The sequence below is a fragment of the Myxocyprinus asiaticus genome, chromosome 18 (assembly GCF_019703515.2).
Source record: "Myxocyprinus asiaticus isolate MX2 ecotype Aquarium Trade chromosome 18, UBuf_Myxa_2, whole genome shotgun sequence".
Classification (NCBI taxonomy): Eukaryota; Metazoa; Chordata; class Actinopteri; order Cypriniformes; family Catostomidae; genus Myxocyprinus; species Myxocyprinus asiaticus.
Genome location: NC_059361.1, coordinates 15,042,188 through 15,063,906, shown reverse-complemented (window position 1 = coordinate 15,063,906; position 21,719 = coordinate 15,042,188). Strand labels below are relative to the sequence as shown.

At 38.2% G+C, this 21,719-nt stretch overlaps 1 protein-coding gene across 4 annotated transcripts in view; it reads left to right on the top strand.

Annotated features, from left to right (window-relative positions):
- The window catches only part of LOC127455690 (CD276 antigen-like), a 160,507-nt gene that overhangs the window by 78,648 nt on the left and 60,140 nt on the right, over positions 1-21,719 (top strand). For all 4 annotated transcript variants that reach the window (XM_051723745.1, XM_051723746.1, XM_051723747.1 and 1 more), the window contains exon 5: positions 21,262-21,396. In XM_051723745.1, coding sequence (XP_051579705.1) covers positions 21,262-21,396 — 135 coding nt within the window. The remainder of the gene's footprint in view (positions 1-21,261; positions 21,397-21,719) is intronic.

The window sequence follows — 21,719 nt, the reverse complement described above, 5'->3', positions numbered from 1 at the left end:
TTCTTCATTCCATTTTTTATTTTTTTTTTATTTTTACCTCAAAGTGAGATAACTGGGTTAGAATTAGATTTTTTTTTTTTTTTTAATTTACTAGTTGTTGGTTTGTCTGATTGACTGGTTGACTAGCCAGTCTTAAGGAAGCCCTGTATAATTAGTGTCAATCAGACCCCGATAAAGGGCACTTCTTTGGGGAGTTCGCACAGGATGTGTTCTAGCAGTGTTCGAAAGGTAGAAATACTGGCTTTGTAGGCATTATATTGAGGTAAGAAAGCAACAAGGCATCCTATACTAAGATGCCTTCGTCTGGTCGGATTTTGAAGGCAGCCTAGATGTACCCTTTGCTGGCTATCATATCCCACAACATGTGTGATGTCTGGTGGAGCAGTTGAAAGGAGTACACTTATTTATAGATCTATTTTTTTATGATTACATTTTTACCAGGAAATAAGCATTGCAGTCACTAAATAATTTGCTTTGTTATCTTTTAAAATCACTTGAATTTGTTTTAGATTATTAGATATGACTTCATAGTGCTGAAGCTAGTTTCATTAGAAGGTACCTTCTTACATTGACTGACTGGGCAGTGAGGCAGCATGGAAGCTGCTTTAGGTTTCAGACACAGCCCTTGCATTTAAAAAAAGCCTTGACTGCTCACAACAGATTGGAACAGAATGCAGGGATCTCGAGACACTTTTCTTGTCAAAGCGTGGCTATCGTGGCATAAGGCACAAGCTGGGTTTCCATCCACGTATTTGTATGTGCATTTTGGGATATCACATAAAAACTGCTGGATGGAAACATCAAGATGCAAATACAATCTCCTAAATGCACATAAAAAATGTATATGCTCCCTTGAGGTGGATACATATTTTATTCAATAAGAAAAAATTCACATAAACTATGATGGAAACACATTTACCGAATACATTTCTATTGAATTAATTAAGAATACAAGATGCATCAAAAAAAGTCAAATGTCATGTGACTGAATAACTTGTTCATAACTGGACTAACCAGTGGACCAATCATTGCATCTGAAATGTTGCTCTGGTCATCTTGAAATAATGGTGCCTGGAAAATCCAAAGCCTGCATAGAGCTTGCAAGCCAAATAAGTCGAACACAAACTTGAACTGTGCCGAAGAGCAGGTTTATTGACACTTTTGAAAAATATATTATAGATACGCACGGCAAAGGAGAAACACACACGATGGCTGTGTCTCATTTGGAAGGCTGCGTCCTCCGGAGGTTGCATTTCTCGGCCGCATACATCATCGAGGCTGTCTCGTTTCACAAAAGCGTTTAGGACACTTCAAATGCAGCCTTCAAATGCGACTTTCTTTCACGGGAATTCAGAGGATGCATGAGGTGTATCCTTTGTGGGCACTTACAACCCACAATTCTTTGCTTCAGCGGAAATGTCTAAAAAAAATAGCGCCAAATTTGCCCATAAATATGATGTTCAAACGCAAGTAATGTTAATTCCCAAGTTGAAGTACCTCAGTAGATGGGTGCAGAGTATATAATATGTATAATTATATTAATATATAATTAAAATAAAGTATTAGACTAAAAGTACACCTGTAAAATCTATTTTCTTTTCTCTTTACATCTTTATAACTCTCCTAAAATTTACCTCATACATTCCCTTCTAAAGGGACTTTGTTCCCTTCTCACTCGAAGCGCTCGCACTTGTTAAAGAGTGGCGTGCTGTCATAGCAACCATGTTACGTTCCGTTTCCATTTGTCCTACGAAGGCCGTCTTGTTTAAACGTGCTTGGCTAGCACGCAGCCTTCGAAACGAGACACAGCCATAGTGATCCCAGAACTGTGTGACGCACTCCCAGACATGAGCCAAATTCTTTACAGTGTTTTGTCTTTGTGCTCTAAACAGCGAGTATTTTATTAATAAAAGACTCACAGTGGCTACAATTTCTCCGGGACTGACGACTTTGTTCTTTTGAACACATGGGATGGAAACGCGGTTTTATTTACATTATTTATTTATTGTTTTTGCTTGTGTTTGCACATTGTTATATTGTGGTTTTTCACATAAATTAAATTCGCAGCTTGGATAGAAACATAGCTATTGATAATAAAAGTGAGATGCAACACATTGACCAAAGATGCCCATCTGAATGCTTATATAGACCAGTTATTACAAAAATTGTGCAGACTGAATACAAGAATGCACAAGCCTTCGACAGACAGATATTCAACAAATAAACCGGCTAAACCTTTATGCATGTCTGTGATTGAGAGCACAAAACAAGTTAGGTAGGCCTATTTATTTTTCCATTAATTACTAGGGATGGGCATTTTGGTCATTTTGTGTACTCGAGTACTCTAAGTAATTACTCGAGTACTCATTGAGTACTCGGGCGAAGGGCGCATAGACATGTACATAGTATGTACATATACTGTATGTTATATGTCTTTGGCTGCTGCATTGCGTGTCGTTGTTCAAGTGTCTATTCATTATCTTAGGCTGTTATAATGTAGTCTGTTACAATAAGTACAAAAGAGGACATAATCAAAATATAATGCATGATATTTTGTCATTATGTAAAGACTCGCTGGCCAATTCATTGAAACAATGCTCAGAATGCACGTCTCTGTTCTTCCTTCATGTTACTGTAATAAGCTTAGTAGATGTGTACCACTGTTTCTGAACCGTGTATCTGCAAACCGTGGTTGGCATGACTGGAGATGCCATAACCATCGTGTTTTTAAAACGCTGTGTTAAGTTAAAAATAGTTCTGAAGACCCTGCATTCTGTTACATTCAGCTGTGCTACATCTAAATGTTTGAATGAAAGATTTTGCCTTGTGTGTGTGTGTGTGTGTGCTTCTCTAGAGTTTAGAGCACTGACTTTGCCCTGGACAGAAAGTCATGCTGTGCTCTGTTGGAGTTTGTTGCTGTGATGATTCATGTTTCCTCCCATTTAACTGAATTTTAAACTTCATGCAATGAAACGCCATTTTATGTTGGACTTACAACTTGTGCGGAAATCTACAGCTCTGATTTCACTGAAATGCAGATGTGTGACATCATGTAAACAAGTTGGCACCGAGGGAGATTTACAGTCAATGATAAACCTTCACTTTTATTAAATAATATACATTAATTAGTCAAAGTTTCTACATTATATGACAATAAGATTTGTTTAGCAGATGTTTGCAGAGACATGTTAAAAACATGGTGGATTAATCTTTTTTTGATTATCGTAAACCTAGAACAAAAGCTAGAATTGCAGCATCGTTTATCAGTTTGGATGCTATGAGACATCTCTGTTGTCAATCAAGGTACAGCTGAAAATCACAACATAATCAATCTCAAAATTAATAAAGGTCCCTCTTTGACACGTTGGTGTATAGTGGTCAGGAAGTTGTCACTGAATTTCGAATTCAGTGAAAAGTCATGTCAAACATTTTCATTATCAATCATCATTTTCATGATCAATCATTGCTGTCACTTCCGAGTACTCGGGTACTCGAGTACTCGTGCCCATCCCTATTAAGTACAAACCCAAACTCTTTCTTATAAAACTGACCGGAACCCGGGCCCGAATCAGGTTGCAGACCTCTAAAACTAAATTAATTTTTGAATTACTAGTTTACCAGCCTGCGCATCCCTCATACGAAGGCTTCTGAAAAGGTACTAAAAGAGGAACATGATCCTATTGTCACAACCACAAAGCCGGTCATAAAAACTAAGACCTTGTTTATTCATTGTGGTTTTCGGTGAAAAGCTGGTAGGCTGTAATGTGGATTAGTTATGTGGAAGTGCTTTTAAGCAGCCCTGCTTTTTTTCTGCTACATTTTTCACTGGGACACTGATAAGGATCTTTTTTATTGTCTTGTTGGTATATTTGTTTAACCAATGTTGCAGTGCTCTGCTAAATATGTCAGACATTTGTGTGGATGTATTAAGAAGTGCTTTATTGATCTGAGCAGGAAGGACGATGAGTTTAAGTGCATTTACATGGCAGTACTCTTACTGCTGAAAGCTCAGTCATAGACCAGGGTAGCCTGCCCTTCAAAAAAGGTGCAAGCTAGGAAACATCTGTGACCTGAATAATTTATGTTACTGTACTTTTAGCTCATGAGGCTTAAAGGTATTTAAATTAGGTTAGAGATGCTGTCTTCATTGCTATCAATATTGTTCTGTTCTTGCTACAAATTTCTTGGTACGTGGAGGCTGTAGGACAAGTTCACCCCATAAGAACAGCTGGTTGTATCACAATGGAAATGCTTCATTTTTTGCATATGTTTTCATAAGCTTTATTACATTAACGTTAACCAGCATTCAATTACTGATAGCATGTTAACAGATTTTAGAAAGGCTACATTTCCTACACTAGTAGCCTTAAAAAGTCCCTAAAAAGCTACACTATTTGGCTATTTGTTTACATTAACTGATTACTTATGGAGCCTAAGTGATGGCAACCGAAAAGGAATGTTGTTTTTGGAAGTTAATACATTTTTGATGTTTGACAGCGTAGTACATTTTGATGACATTTTTTTTTTTTAAACATGCACTGATGAATCTTGCACAAAAAGACCAAAAAAGTGTAGTTTGTCCATAAACATAGTTGTACTTCAGCAATATGTTCCTTTCATCTCCTTTTATCCAATGCTGTAATGATGCCATTTTAAAAGGCATACCAATGACAGAATCAGAAGCCGGGTGTCGAGGGTTAAGGGATAAGTGCCTTTCTTGAAAGCTGAAAAGACAGCCCTTAATTTTCCCTGCTGTAAAGTAATTCAATCAAACTCGAATGAAGAGGAAGTGTCTCCAGGCAAATATGCTGATCAGGCAAAAATGTTAAAGATAAGATATATTTGGCCACATCTTTCAGATACTGGTTCCAGACAGGCTTCTAAGGCATGCACCATAACATAATTTCTTATAATTTAGAATGAATTCAAGTGAGTTTTAGACAACAGAGTGAATATTTAATGACTACAATGCTTATTTCTCAGTATAAATAGAAACAGAATTTTTTTGAAAAAAATTCAAACAGCACTTTTCTGTTAGGCAAACATTGGATTCAGACATGCCTTGTTGCTTTCCTACCTCTGTATACTGCCTTTGAAGGCTGCATTTTTCAGCTTTCAGACATAGCCTTTCTCTCTTGCACACGACACACACACATGTGGTGACAAAAAAAAAAAAAAAAAAAAAAAAGTGATCACCTACCCTCATTGTGATGAATGCTTAACATCAGACATGAGCCCAAAGTCATTTATTCAGTCCACATTCCTCTGAAGGGAAGAAATCAAATCTTAGGTCGTCTCGTGTCTCCCTGTTTAGCTAATCCTTGTCCTCTGACATTTCTGGCTTACCATCTTTGTGATTACATTTATTGTTATTATTGCTAATCAGAATTCATGGATATCCCTTTTGGGATTTGTTGGAGGGGAGGACAATAAATAGATGGATAAATAAATAAAAATGAACAATCAGTTGAAATGTCAGAGAGCTCGGGGAGGGGGAGATGGCAGTGTTTTGGGAGGGCTCATTTTTGTCTTGTAGTGTAGATTGTGAGGTGTCATGTAGGGACTGCTGGGAGGCTGTTAGAGGACTGTCAAAACTTTACTTGAACTTTCTCTCCATATGAACTTTATTTCACATGGTAATTTATTTTTCCCTCATAAAATGAATGTGAATTGTGATTGAGGCTGTCATTCTACATAATATGTCCTTTTATGTTCCACTGAAGAAAAAAGTTATAGAGGATTTGAACAAAATGTTTAGGTGAGTAATGATGCTAAATATTGGTCTTTGGTAGAGTAAAACTTTAGGCTTTTTTTTTTTTTTTTTTGATTAATATCGAATCAACCTGAATCTGAATTCAATATAGTTGGGTCAAACCAGTCGGGTAAGGGCTTAGTAGATCAAGATAGCATATTCCAGTTTTCCATGCAATATGCATCGGTTAGTGCACAGACTGTGGGCGGGCCGTGGGCGTGCCGTCTGAGGCTGAGAATAGTTGTGAGCTAATAAAAACCAATAAGCAGGGGGCCTGGGTAGCTCAGCGAGTCGTGAGTTTTAATCCAGGGCGTGCTGAGAGACTCCAGCCAGGTCTCCTAAGCAACCAAATTGGTCCAGTTGCTAGGGAGGGTAGAGTCACATGGGGTAACCTCCTTGTGGTCGCTATAATGTGGTTCTTGCTCTCGGAGGGGCGCGTGGTGAGCTGTGTGTGGATGCCGTGGAGAATAGACTGAAGCCTACACACACGCTATATCTCCGCGGTAATGTGCTCAGCAAGTCACGTGATAAGATGCGTGGAAATTTGTCCTCCACCACCCGGATTGAGGCGAGTCACTACGCCACCACGAGGACTTACTGTAGAGCACATTGGGAATTGGGCATTCCAAATTGGTGAGAACAATGGGAGAAAAAAAAACAAAAAACAATAAGACCTTCACACCAGTGCTCAGTACAGATTCAATTACCCCTTCATGCTTTTCACTCTCTGTCTTCCGTCACTCACTAAGCATCCGCTATCACCACTACCCCCTAACCTGTGCTGTCTCATTCTGGCCTGTTTTCTGCTTGGCTCTCTTTGTATGTGCCCTGTCAGTGCTCAGCCTGCAGGAAAACACCCCTTAACAGAATTCCAGGTTCCTTCTTTGCACTTTGAGCATCAGCAGCCCAGAGGCTCATCTGGACACACTCCACCTCAGTCCTTTCTTCTCCACGTGGCCTCTCTTTTGTGTTGGGGCGACTGTCTCTGTCACAGGTAAAAGGAGAGAGTGATAGCTTTGATCAAAGGTATCAGGAGAGGAGAAGAGAGGTTAGGCCCGGGAGGTGTTTGAACTGAAATGAAAGCAGAGCAACAGTAAAAAATCCTGCAAAAGTGGAACTAGTATGTTAGGCCTGACCCGTGAGTGGAGAGGCTGGGCTTCGAACTCCCACGGTTTCCATAGGACACTTTGAGTGGCTCAACAAAATAGGTACAAAATATGGCCTGCAACTCGTAAAAATGTTTTTTTTTTTTTTTTATGGTAAGTGAAAGGATTTATTAACCTTCAGAAAATGTTGATTGTCAACCTCAAGGGGGTCAAACTAAATATTAGATGAGCTGTATTATTTTCTGCTCATTTCATATGGGTTCTGCAACTTTTACAAAATTAGCAACATGCCTAAAGTTTAAAACCCTGATTTTTATGATTATTTTGTCATTTTCTAGCAATAAGCACTAAATAAACATCAAAATGAAAAACTATGCCAGAATGGGTAACAGGGTTGCAAATTACTGGGTTGCAAATGTTGCCTAAATTAAGCTATCACTCTGTAGGGGCTAGCTAGTTTGGGTTTAATCTGCAGTTATTGATAAACTTATATTTCCCATAAATTAAAGAAAAATATGTGTTTGATCATGTTTTTTCTTATAATAACTTAGGTAACAGGATTGAATGGTTGAGCTTCAACCAATTTGTGCAATTTGTGCTAATAATTTAATATAGTTTGATTTGAATATCAATATCAATTAAACTGTCAAAATTATGGCATTGGTGTATGATTTTAATACAGTAGTTGGCAGCGGCGGGCTGTGCATTAAAAGTCTAGGCCTTCAGTGTGATTCATGCCATTAAGAAAACACAGTTTCACAATGAATAAGACACCCTATACCTTTGGGCATCATACATTATGTCGCAGCTAACTAATAATACCAATTGACATTTTAAAAACACGTCCACGCATGAAAGCCAGAACTTGAAACGACACTTAATGCTCAAGCAAGCCTAATTTTAGCTGCAGCATGACTGTTTTGTGAAATGAGCGTCTCCCAAACAGACATTCAAAAGTCATAATTTTTCATATGAATCTACCAAGGAGGTCTATAATACCTGGAAAAATCTATCTAATAATATTTGCGATTTAAATGTTGCTTGCAATAAATTTCATTTCGTCAGGGTACACGGTTATGCTGCGTTCCATGCAAGTTGGATGTGGGATATTCCTACTTGATATCTCCAACTATAAATGCATTCCATTCCCCGATATTCGGAACTGCAATGCTCCCATTAGCTTAGCAGGGGTTTGACTCTCATTAGAGATGTCTCCTAGCAACCCAACTGATAAACAATGCTGCAGCTCTAGCATTTGTGCTTCAGGTGTACGATTATCAAAAGAGATTATAATGTTTTATACACCTGTTTCTGCAAGCGTTTGTTAAACAAGCTTTAATGTCATTTTTATCGATATTACTTAATAAAGTGAATGTTTGTCACTTCGGCGAAATCAGAGTTGAGAATTTCTGCACGAGCCTACAAGTTGTAATTCTGACTTCAAGGTGCATTCCATTGCACTTTTCCTAGTAGGAAGTTGTAAAATCAGACTTTCCGAGTTGAATGGAATGCAGCACTTCTTTTCAAAACTTGATCCGACACTGAATGCTCCAGCAGCCTAATTTGCACTGATGTTGCTATAACAATGCAAAAAGCATTTACCAATTTGCTTGAAGTGAAAATCTGTCCTCCTTTCATGATTAATAAATTAATCAATCACACGATCATGCAGAACATCTCAGGTTTGTAAATCCATAAGGATCTCTTTCTCAATGGTGATAGCGGCAGTAATGTCAGTCGACTCGTCAACAAGATCTCGCGCACTTCGCTTTCAAATTACGTCACTTAAAGCGTGATTTCAAGGCCAGCTAGAAGGCCTCGACCGGGACATATCCTAAAGATCACACCCACCAAGAACAAATAAATCAATCTGATTGGCTGATGAATCTGACAATCTGACTTTAGTTACCCATTCATTTGCACTGTTGAGGGATTCTGTGGAAATTCTGAAGGCCTGAGGGGGTGGAGCTCAAACTCACGCACTGCTTCGGCTAACGAGCTGTGATTTGTGAAACAGTTGTCACGCTTCGCTTGTAAGCATCAAGGAATAAATTCTGACTGGATAAACTTTTTGTTTTTCTCTATTTGTTTGTAGATTAATTAAGAGTGGAAAGCGATTAAAAATACATAGGCAAATAAATGAAAAATATTTATTTATTTGGCATGTAAGGCCAGCAGAGAATGCTTTGCTGGCCCTGAGAATTCGCCACTGGTAGTTGGATACAATTGAAAAAGGTCAAGTCCTCTGAGGTGGGAATGATCAAAATCACCAGTTTATCCACATGTCACATTTCACCTGGCCCACAGAATTTAGGTACTTGAGGTAATTTTAGTAGTGAGAGCCAAGATGTATGTCCTTGTATGTCTTTGGCAACTAAAAAAAGAGAGCAAGAGAGAAAGAGATGAATAAAGGCTTACGGAGGAAGGTGAGGAAGATGATGGGTGATGAGAGAGATAAGAGAGGGATCTATTACAGAGGGAAACAAAATCACATCATCAAATAATAGTAAGAGAGAAATATGAGCCTACAGGCCTTAAGAGACAACAGCGTCGAAATGGCAGACTTTTGCAACATTTATCTTCATCAGGCCACCTTCACCCAGTCAGAGATACAAAGAAAGAGAGAGAGAGGGAAGAATGGGATGGAGGGAATTCAATTATTTGGATTAGATTGGAGTTCATGTACAGTATAGATAGCTTAAAGGTGAAGTGCGTGATTTTTGCGTTATTAGCAACACCAAAACAGAATTGCAAAAATAAAGGCTGTTTCAAATAGGTTTCCGAACACTCTCCCCGCCTGCCATAAGTTGGACAAACAGAAAAACTCACACCATTGGTTGAGGCAATGTTGCGGCCTTGTGAAAAAAACAAAACATAACCGTGGCGACATTTTTGAAAAAAGTCATTATGTGGTTCTGCGGCAGTCCCAAGTTGAAATGTCTACTGAATTACGAGTAAAATTTTCTCCCAAACAGATGAGGGGTTTAAGGTTGATGCTCTATCATATTTTAAATCAACAAAATCTACCTCCATACCCTAAACCTAACTGATAGGGTCATAAAAAAAGCAAATATGCAAACCAGTCTCATGAAAATTTGTACATATTTTACGATTTGGCTATTTCGTATGATTTCGTGTGAGTTCTATTCATATGAATTTGTACGATTTCATCACATGCAAATACTCGAATGTCTAATGCGGAAGTAAACGCAAGTTTCGCACACGAGGAGTTAAGGACATGCTTATTAATATTATGCCCTTACCCAAACCCCTTATCTAAACCTAACCGATCAGTAGAGTTTGTAAACATGATAGGAAGATGTTGTGTGTGACAGAAGCAAGTACTTGTCGTGTATTAGATAGAAACAATGTCCAGCGACGTCACTGGTTGTAGTGAAAGTCGTACGAATTCATACGAGTGCAGTCGTACAATATCATACAAATTAGCCAAATTTAGAAAAGTCAAAGTATGAATCCTTCAAAGTATGAATCCTTATGATTTCTCTGTGAGAGTGTGTAGAAATATGACATGAAAAACGCATTTGGTGAAGCAACCATGTCATTTTGTGGTGCTTATATGACACATTAGCCTACTCAAAATAATACAATAATCCACAATAATAATTCAGATTTATTATAATATTTAAGTGGGTTAAAAAAAGAAAATTAGTAAAGTGTTTTGTTTTTTTTTGCACACTTTGTTCATTCACAGAAAACATGTTTTAGTAAAAAAAAAAAAAAAAAACAATATATATATATATATATATATATATATATATATATATATATATATATATATATATATATATATATATAGGTAAATAATGCATTTTATTACTGTATTGTTGTATATTTGTGCATATAAATACAAGTGATTAAATATTTTTCTGTCTTTTGTTCAGTCAGTACAAAACTGTGGAAAACTTGCTTCATTATTTTTAACTAAATTTTTACTCCATGCATTACATTTTTTTTTTTATCTACTTAATGTCTGTTTAGTTGATATGATGGAGCCTCTGATTAAAAAAAAAATTACTTTTAAGTAATTTCAGAGCAAATACATAATAATTGAGATATATATCGAATAAGCTAAAAAGATTGAGCTATAGTCTAATTTTTGCAGCCATATCGCCAAGCTCTACTGTTTTTGCCATTGCAACAGATGCAGACATAGATACAGATAACGGCTTCGTTGCACAGCGCTAATGTACATACAGTATGTGTCTGTGTCGAAAACAAAGTAGAGAACTGAGAAGCAGAAGGCAATGATTAGAGGACTTTGTCCTCATTTTTGCTAGCAACATGATGTTTTACCTCAGTTCATAAGAGAGTGATAAATTGGATCCTTATAGTTAAGACATTTCAGAAGCATTTCTGTAAGAAATAATTTTGTAAGACTTAACCCTTACATATAACTGACCCCAGCTGAGTAGAGTCACTCATATGTGTTTCTGCAACAGCCAGTTACATTACAAGGTGCCATTTTCAAATCAGCTTTCGTGCCGACACACAGATTCACGGAACAAGCGCCTCTCATTCATATTCGCACAAATATTGAATCATACAGTCTTTTCAAGCACATGATAAGTTCATTTATCTATACATCCAAAGTACCATGATAAAAAGTTATAGCTCATATACGCACAGTCAACACATCAAACGTGATCATCCGATGCATGCAGCCAAGTTTGTTTACATTAGTGGGTATGTGATTGTCATTCGTCACAAAAAAAGCAACTAAAACAGTGTTTAGAAGCATATGATACATTTATTTTATGTAACAGACAGCCAAATTATCACCAAAGTACCACAATATCAGTTAACTCCCAGTCTACACAGCACGGTCATTTTGTGCATGCAGCTGTCTCCTTATTAGGTGGACACATGGTTGTCATTCATACAAACAGCAACTCAAACAGTGTTTTCAAGCATATGATACATTTTTCTGAAACAGACAGCCAGAATATCACAGAAGCACCACGATAACAGCTTATAAACTCGTATACTTACAGTCAACTCATAATCGCTATCATCCTGTGAACTGCATGCAGCCGTCTGTTTACATTAGGTGATGATGCATTTGACACACTTATACACAAACACATACACACATGTTGGTGCAGCTATTATTATGAGGACTCTCCATAGACATAATGCTTTTTATACTGTACAAACTATAGATTCTATCCCCTAACACTAACCCTACTCCTAAACCAACCCTCACAAAAAAACTTTCTGCATTTTAACATTTTCAATAAAACATCATTTAGTATGCAATTTGAATTATGGGGACACTAGAAGTGTCCTCATAAACCACATTTATAGCATAATACCCTTGTAATTACCAGTTTGTAACCTAAAATAAAATCCTCATAAACCACTTAAACCTGCCCACACATACGCGCGTGCACATGCACACGCGCACACACATAGACTTAAGACATAATGATTTTTATACTGTACGAAATATAGATTCTATCCCCTAACCCGAATCCTACCCCTAAACCTAACCCTCACAAAAAACGTTCTGCATTTTAACATTTTCAAAAAAAATGTTCACGTAAACCACACAAACTCGCCCACACACACACACATAATGTCTTAAATTTCAAACAGTGCACAGGCAAACTGTACTCCTTATATTATTTTTGTTTATTTTTATATATAAATGAAAGTAATAAAACAAATACAGTACAGTAGAGTAGACATAACCATCTTTTTCGTATGTTTACCATGGTATATACAGTATTTGTTTTTGTTTTTTTAAATGACAAGAAATCAAGAATTCAACAAATGATTTGTCTACACTCCGCCCCCCTCTGCCGGCTGTGCAGTGGCACGTGCAGAAATAAATCACTCTGGGGGTCACTGAAGGGGAATCTAGACCCTACTCATGAAAACTTCACTAATGAGTGCAGATTCCAGGGCAAGACTGATTGGTCTCCTTGGGTTTCCAAATGCAGGAAATAAGCAATGTCCATACAAACCAAAAATAAAGAAATAAATAGAAATGTATTTAATCACCTGTCTTATTAACCATTAAAAGATGTTATTGGGTATCGGTGACATGCACAGACCTTAGCAGGGGTGAAAAGACATGGACAGAGTCTGAAGAGAAATCTGTAAATAGTGTGCAGCTGAGAGACTTTGGCTGCATTTCTACAAATTACAGCAAATCTAATTTGTGTTTTGTACAATTCACTTTCACTCCTATCTCCTCTCTCTCTCTTTTTCTGTGAGACCTCACTGTATCGATACATCGATACAGTCAGTTATGCTGTCCACTCCATATAATCTCTGTACATGTCTATGAGTTACCGGAAAAAATAAACTCAGATTTCTTCTCTCACTGCTTTGCTATGTTATTGACTTTTTTGGAATATGGTATGTGGTGATACTTACATGGATAGTGCTCAAAGACATTAATATAGTACTAGCTGTCATATTGATTTTTAAGCATACACACTTATTGTGCAGTGTATTTTTATCGTGTACCTATTTTGGCTCCAAGGCGGACGCTGATATTTTTTTAATATTAAACATTATTGTCGCAGTCGCACACATAGCAGAAGAAAAGTTAATGAGCCATCAATCGAACTGCAGCAAAGTTGCAAGAATCTGTCAAAAATTCAGTTTGTTTCCAGCATAGGCTTTATTAATTTATGTTATTATTTGGGCAGCTGAAAATAACCTGTTTCAATTATCATCTTGATACAGATGATCTCGATTTCATAATGCAATTTTGAGCGGAATGCTGAAATATAGCCTTTCCAATCCTCAGCATATATGAATCTTATTAAATTCATAATTATTTTGTTAAAATTAACTGCGTCCATTGGAATGGACATAACATTGTGGCATGGGGGCATGGTCATGTGTCTGACTACCGGAAAGTGAACGTGGTGTCCAAATTTGACGCTTATCCAATGCCGCGAAGTGACGAGCCTTACCGCTTTCCCTATCCCGCAGACAGACACATGACCACGCCCCCACGCCACAAACATGTTTTTCTCTGTAAACCAATAAAAATGTATGCTTTTATAATTTGAACAATGTCAGGTAATTCAAAGTTGTAGAGCACAGGATTTTGTTTTTAAAGATTAATGTCCATCCCAATGGACATCAGGTCTTAAGAGATGTCAGAAGGAACCTCATTATTATGTATCAGTATGCCAAGGTCAGGACATTTGTGGACATATTTCATAGCTAAAATCTGATTTGAGAATGTTTATTGTCATCAATTTAAAATTCATAATAATATTATTAATGTACTTTTAGAATATACAGTGGTAGACTTCCTTCAACTTCTGGTAAATGGTGAACTATCCAATAATGACTGCTTGGATTCAGGAGATGAGGCAGATGATGAGACAAGGAGTGAAATAGATCGTAAGTTTAGAAGTTAGCAGAAAATATTGTCTGATATCTTTATGCTATACACTCAACAATGCAGTAAATATCTAATGTTAAATATTAAAATTGTGAATAGTTTAAAAGTGAGTAAGGTGTACTTATTTTTCATTGGTTTAGAGAGGGATAGAGACAGTGGAGAGGTACCTTGCACAACAGAAGAACTTGAAGTAGCAGATGAGGTTGAGGTAGAAACCAGTGTAGAGACTGAGGAGACACAGGAGCATGAGGAACTGATAGATGTCACATTTATCAAGGAGGAGATTAAATGGCATCATAGGCCATGTACCACCATCATCGACACATCTTTTGAAATGCCTCCAGTTGAAGAGTCCTATCCACTGAGCCTATACATCTATTTCAAACAATATATACCAGATGAGATGTTTGACTTGATGGCAGACAATACCAACATTTATGTCATGCAAAGCGGTACTCTTGGTTTCAAACCAACTAGCACAGCAGAAATCAGAACCCTAGTTGGTCTGGGAAATTCTTTCTATTGATTAGCAAATAGTGCCATTTCGTGGTGCTCTGTCGGTCAAGCAGTATATTAAAGGCAAACCACAACCATGGGGAATAAAAATATACTTCCTGTATGGCAAAAGTGGCACAGCCTATGACTTCCTGTGCTACAATGGAGCTGTCAGAACATAACAAGGAGCATCTGGGACTTGGAGCTTCAGTGGTGTTCCTCCTCATCCAACGCATCACCAGTGCCAACCACAAGCTCTACCTTGAAAATTTTTTCACCACATACAATGTGTTGGAGGTACTAACAGAGAAGAAAATCCATGCTTTTGGGACAGCTAGAGCCTGCCATTTTGCAAAGCCACCACTCAGGTCCGATAAAGACATGTCAACAAAGGAGCGAGGAAACTACGATGAAGTTGTGAGCCATGATGGGAGGATGGTGCTGGTCAAATGGTTCGACAATAGATCAGTCCTCATGGCTTCGAACTTTGTCGGTGCTGGCCGTATGGATGAGGTGCAACGCTGGGACAAAAAGCAGACCACGTATGTGAATGTCACTCGGCCAGAGGTGGTAAGGCTCTTCAATGAAGCAGTGGGGGGTGTCGACCTACTGGATCAACTCATCAGTCTGTACAGGACTTAAATTCGATTCAAAAAGTGGACCCTGAGAATGATAACACATGCCTGTGACCTCGCTGTAGTCAACAGCTGGTCTGAGGACAGGATGGATGCTGATAGGGTGAAGATCCCAAGAAAAGATGTCTTGGATCTCCTCCATTTCAAAATGAATGTGGCCCAATGTCTGGTGAGAGTGCAAAAGTCAGTGGCAGCAAAACGCAGAAGACCCAGCATGTCTCCTGAGCCAGTCCATGGGTACAGACAACAAGTTCAGGATGCAAGGCCCCTACCTAAAGTGCAGTTCGACATGGTGGACCACATGCCGAACTATGATGAAAAGAAAGAGGCCACCAGCTGCAAGAGGCTACACTGCAAAGGAAAAACACACGTCTTCTGTGACAAGTGCAACATTCATCTATGCTTTGTGCCACACCGAAATTGCTTCAAAGAAGCTCATAGAAAATGAGAAGACTTTATCTCATCACACAATGTTTTATTAATTTTTTTTTACATTCTGTAGTTACTGTTCATAACTATGTCCTCTTCAAAATCTTTAAGATGAATTCACATTTATGAGTACTGCAATAAAAGCATAAGGATTCCTCCTGAAGACTTTTTGACATTTTACGTTTGTTTTCAAAATCTAATAAAAACATGATTTGACAAAAAATACTCATTTTTATACTGGAGAAGAGTAAATATCAGCTGGGTAATAACATTTTGCTCAGTAGAAAAAAATCAGGTCTGAAGGGGTTAAAAAAAAGCATATGTCATTATATCAAAGAGGTATATAATTTTAAAGATGACACATCTAAAATTGATTCATAGGAAAATATGGTAGTTCATTTGAATTGTCTCTAAAATGTCTACAAAGCCACAAAAAATCTACAAAATCTTTTGAAAAAGACTCGGTAACACTTTACAATAAGGTTCCATTCATTAACAGTAGTTAATGCATTAGGCATCTTGAACCAACAATGTATGATATATTTTTACAGCATTTAATAATCTATTAAAATTTATTAAATACAATTGTTCATTGTTAGTTCATGTTAGTTCATAGTGCATTAACTAATGTTAACTAATATAACTTTTAATTTAAAAAAATTATTTGAATATGTTGTAACTAACATTAACCAATATTAATAAATGCAGTTAAAGTATTATAGACTCTTGAGGGAAACTAGCTTGCAGACCTTGGAGAATCGGTCCACTGTTACTAGCACGCAGGTGCTTCAGAGGGTGGTAAGTCCGTTATGAAGTCCACTCCCAGGTGTGACCAAGGGTGACGCGGAACAGGCAGCGGAAGGAGTTTGCCAACTGGTAGTTGTTGTGGGGTCCTTGACATGGTGCAGTCTGGACATGCCTGGACGAACCTTCTGACATCTGTCCATACGTGGCCACCAGAATCGGTCTTGGATGAGCAAGAGGGTCCTATTGGTCCCGGGGTGGCCAGTGCCCAAAGAGGAGTGTACAGATTCAATGAGTGTCAGACATTGGGAAGTGGGTACATAGGTCCTGTTGGCGGGGCAGCCCGGTAGGACAGGTTCAGTGGCGGCGGCTTCCACAATGCTATCATTCAGGGACAACTGGATGGGACTCACTATGACATGTGGAGGAAGTATGGTTTCGGGTTCCTCTGTGTTTTCATCTGGAGAGAATAGACGGGAAAGAGCATCCGCTTTGAAGTTCTTGACCCCTGGACGATAGGAGATGGTGAAGTCAAAGCATGTGAAGAAGAGGGCCCATCGTGCCTGGCGAGGATTGAGTCAACAAGCTTCTCGAAGATACTCAAGGTTTCTGTGGTCAGTTAGTACCAGAAAAGGGTGACAGGCCCCCTCCAGCCAATGCCGCCACTCTCCCACAAGGCGTCTGAAAACTTCCTTGAAGTGTTTAATGAAGCTCTCAAGCTAATGATGGCAGGACAGTTTTGTTCCCAGAGAGATTGAGCCCACTGCAATGCTCTTCCTGCAAGCAGAGAGATAATGAATGAAATTTTTGCCCGCTCGGTGGGGAAATGATGCGGCTGCATCTCTAGGGCGAGCGAACATTGGAGAAGGAAGCCGCCGCAGTCCTCCGCTGATCCTGAGTATGGTGCTTGATTGACCACGGGACTGGCAGTATAGACTGGTGTAGAAGAAGCGGAGGGAGTGCTGGTTGTGATCAGAGGTGCAGTGGGGTTAACCGGAGGGGTAAGTGCACGGCGGAGAGCGTCAACCAGCTCCTGAAATGGATCCGGTGGTGCTATACCTGCTGGGTTCATGCTTTTGGCTGGTCTGGTCTTCTGTAATGGAAACCCAGACTCGAAGATGGTGTTTGAACCCGAAGGCAGGTATTTATTAAAAACACAGTTTAAGGAAACAGGTGAGTATCAATCAGAAGATGTTGAGCAGTAATGATGAGCAGTAACCTGATAACAGTTAGCATTGATGTAGGGAGGGAGAGTCCTTGAAGAGACACACACACAAGCATCAGACGGAGACATGAGGAGAGGAGGAACCGAGGAAACAGATAGTAGGAGACGTTGGAGAGGAACCTTGGAGAAATCGCTGAATATCACTGGAGTGGAACATTTGGAGGCTAGCTGGAGAACAGATAAGTATCAGATAAGCGAGTCTGTATTCCATGGGAGACCAGACATCAATTGAGGAGTGAGTGAGGCTTATATTAGGGAGCTGATTACCGTGGTGATGGGAGACAGGTGCAGGTGATTAGTATTTGGGAGAGAGGGAAGGTTGTGTGTGTGTGTGTGTGTGTGTGTGTGTGTGTGTGTGGCGAGGGAGCCTGGTGAATCCGTGACATGTGTATTCTTTAAAACATTTAATAATATTCATTTTCACTACTTTTACATTTAAATCTTTTTTCTTTTTTTTTCATATTTAAAACATACAATTTTCAAAAGTCATATGGAAAAATAATAGGCTGCATGCAATGACACATAATGGATGAATTAAAGCCTGTTTCCCCAAAGAGTTTTTATTTTTTTTATTTTATTATTATTATTTTAATAATTGAAGACATTTTATAAATGTCAAGAAATATACAGGGATGTGATCTTAAACTGTCGTGTGGTGTGACTTGATAAACTCCATAAGAAAAAATACTTTAAACAGCATTTTTTTTTTTTTTTAATTGTATTATAATTATTTTGCATGTTGTTTTTATGACCTCATATTAATTGAGAGACTATGCACATGGAATGTTTGTACTTTTAAAGATTTATTTGTCACACTGCAGGACCACTGAAATGACAGTGAAATCAAACGGTCAATTACGTAAAAGTTGTGGGAAAACTTCAAAGAAATGATAAAGGGATAGTTCACTCAAAAATTAAAATTACCTCATCATTTATTTACCCTCATGCTGTCCCAGATGTTTATGACTTACTTTCTTCTGCAGAACACAAACAAAGATTTGTAGAAGAATATCTCAGCTCTGTTGGTGCTTTCAGTGCAAGTGAACTGTGGCCGGAAATCTGAAGGTCCAAAAAGCAGCATCAAATTAATCCATAAGACTACAGTGGTTAAATCCATAACTTGAGAAGCAATATGATAAGTGTGGGTAAGAAACAAATAAATATTTAAGACCTTTTTTACTATAAATCTCCACTTTTACTTTCAGATGTGAAAGTGAAACTAAACAGTACCACATGTGACATTCAGATATAAAAGTAGGCACAGTAGGCAATGATGAGAGAATTTTCATTTTTGGGTGAACACATTTCATAATACATATATTTTATCCTTAAATCTTGATGCTGGAAAAAAAGCCCACAACCATGTCCATTTGTCAGTTTCCCATTTACAAAATTTAACAGCTTTAAGGAACAGAGTGGAATGTGTGAGTTTTTTGCAAAACTGAAATTAGTCCCGTTTTCTTCTGCTCATGGCTCATCAAATGCAGGGTAATACTGTGAAACGGTTTCAGTTGGAAACACAACAGGCTTGTACACATGGGCCTAAAAGCATCTGTTGTGTACTGGCTCACCGTGGCAGATACTGAACCCTGCTGTTGAAAACCAGCTAATGAGGAAACACAATGCTGCCAGACAAATCTGTATTTCCTCTGTAAATGAACATTTTATTTGTGTTTTGTTCACACAAACACACAGTAGGCATACTCACAGTAAAAAATGTAAAATGGAGGTCTCTCCATCTCCAGCTCCAAATGTATAGTGACTGGTTGCATCTAAAATTTCTCGTTGGCCTAATAAAAGTTCTGTAAATGAATTTATTGGAGTTGTGGATAAAATTCCACTATGTGGGCTCAAACAAAAAATGCTCCTGCATCTTTAAACAGCTTTTGGAGGTTTTGCATTTGGTATACATTTGGCAGATGCTTTAATCCATAGCACCTTGATTCATGCTATACATTTTATTAATATGTTTCCGTAAAATCATACCCATGACTTTGACATTGCTAGCACCATGCTCTACCACTATCAATTGTTATTCCAAGACAGCAATGAAACTACATGGAGAGTAAATGGAGACTTTTTCTGAGGTCTCCTACTTCTCAGATTTTTCTATTGAGAAAAATACCCCAGTAATCTCACCCTAGTGTCTCTTCTAGAGTGTCAGACATGATCTCAACAATGTCTCAAACTTTGCTGATATTTGGCAAGAGACCAAAGTCTAGATACAAAATATTTCCTTTCAAGACCAAATTATCTGTGCTATGCTATCAACATCAATTTCATATCTCTATTTTCTTACTGCATCACAACAGTTGTCTCAATTGTCTATATTTATATAGTATATACTAAGTAATGTTAGGAGAAACTTCAAAGACAAAGTTGAAACATCTAGTTAGTCTCCCAAGTTATTTAAAGACCATCCCTTTTTTATTAAGAGACCATGTTTTTCATTGGTTATATAGTGTGCCAGCAATTATTTCTTTTTTCAGAGCATTATAGTGCAGATTAGAGGGCTGCTTCTTTTATAGACAACTATTCTCTCTACAAAAATGATCCATGATGCATACTGACCTCTTTTTGGCTCTGTGTTATCATTCCGGTTCTTCGAGCCCTATAGCTTGAAAGCTCCAGGTGATTTGTCATTTTCCCACCATACACAAGCTCATTTTTTTACTTTGTTTTTCAATTATCTAGGTGGATTGTGCACCACCATGTTTTGTTTGCACTGCCAGACAGTCTTAGTGCTATTTAGCTTTTTCTCTCTCTTTCTCCCTCCTTCACATTAATACCCTGGGGAAATTTGAAGGCTGCAATATCTCTCTCTGTATCACTGACCAGTTTACTTTCCGCACCCGCCCAGACCCTGCCTCTGATATTGAGGCTGAATTGTCTCAGGGGTGGCGTGTTTGTGCCATGCAGTCTGATGGACAGTTATCCACATTGAGAGCTGAGAAGATAGTAGCCTACTAGTCTTGATAAAATTAAATAAATAAAAATTAAATAAAAATAAATAAAAATTGTGTTGTGACAACATAACAGTCTTTCGATACTCATCTGGGAGCCTGTAAAGAGAAAAAAAAAAAAAAAAAAAAGCGTGCCTCAGAACTTCACTAGTTTTATGATGCACCATACTGAGAGGAAATTCCAAGGGGACTTAAAAGAAAAGACAGGATCAGACTGAAGCTTCAGACTCCCGACTGAGATGCATTTTTTGCTGTATCCTTAAAATACTTTAAGTACCCTTTTAATATCACCTGTCAATCACCAGTCATCAGCCATTTAGACTGTTAACTCTGAGAGCGCTGTTATTTAAATTAAATTAGATGTGATGAAGAGTTTGTTGTTTGGTATATTTGGTAATGGTGTTGCTATGTATGCTAATGAAGGTAATAATTATGAGGGCGGTGGTAGAGCTGGAACAATAATGACAGCAAATATGGCATCATTTTAATACATTCTCATTTTCTCTTCCTCTCTGTTTGCAGCTCAGAATATGGTGTTCCCACCGGTGGCTTTGTGGGTGACGGTTGGCCTGGCCTTGTGTTTGCTGGGACTGCTCATTGCGTTGGCTGCTGTCTGCCGCAGGAAAATCAAAGAGAGCTGTGAGGAGATGAGAGCTGGTAAGGACAATTTCCAGTGAGTATGTACTCAAGAACAAGGTCTTGACATAAATCACTACTTGAGCTTTTACATAGACTTCTCATGAAGATAGTAGATAACGACAATTGGTGATGACTAGACTTTGTTAGACTATTAGTCTGGTAGTCTGGATTCCTTGTTTTGTGCTTCATGTCTGAAGTTGGTTTCTAACTAGTCTCAGCCTCAGATGACACACCCACAGACCACAATGCATTCACTGACTGTCTGACGTATATTGCACACAAAACTGAAAAGCACTTAAGAAAATTCTAAGCTACAATCAGAACAGAAAGCTGAGGCTCCA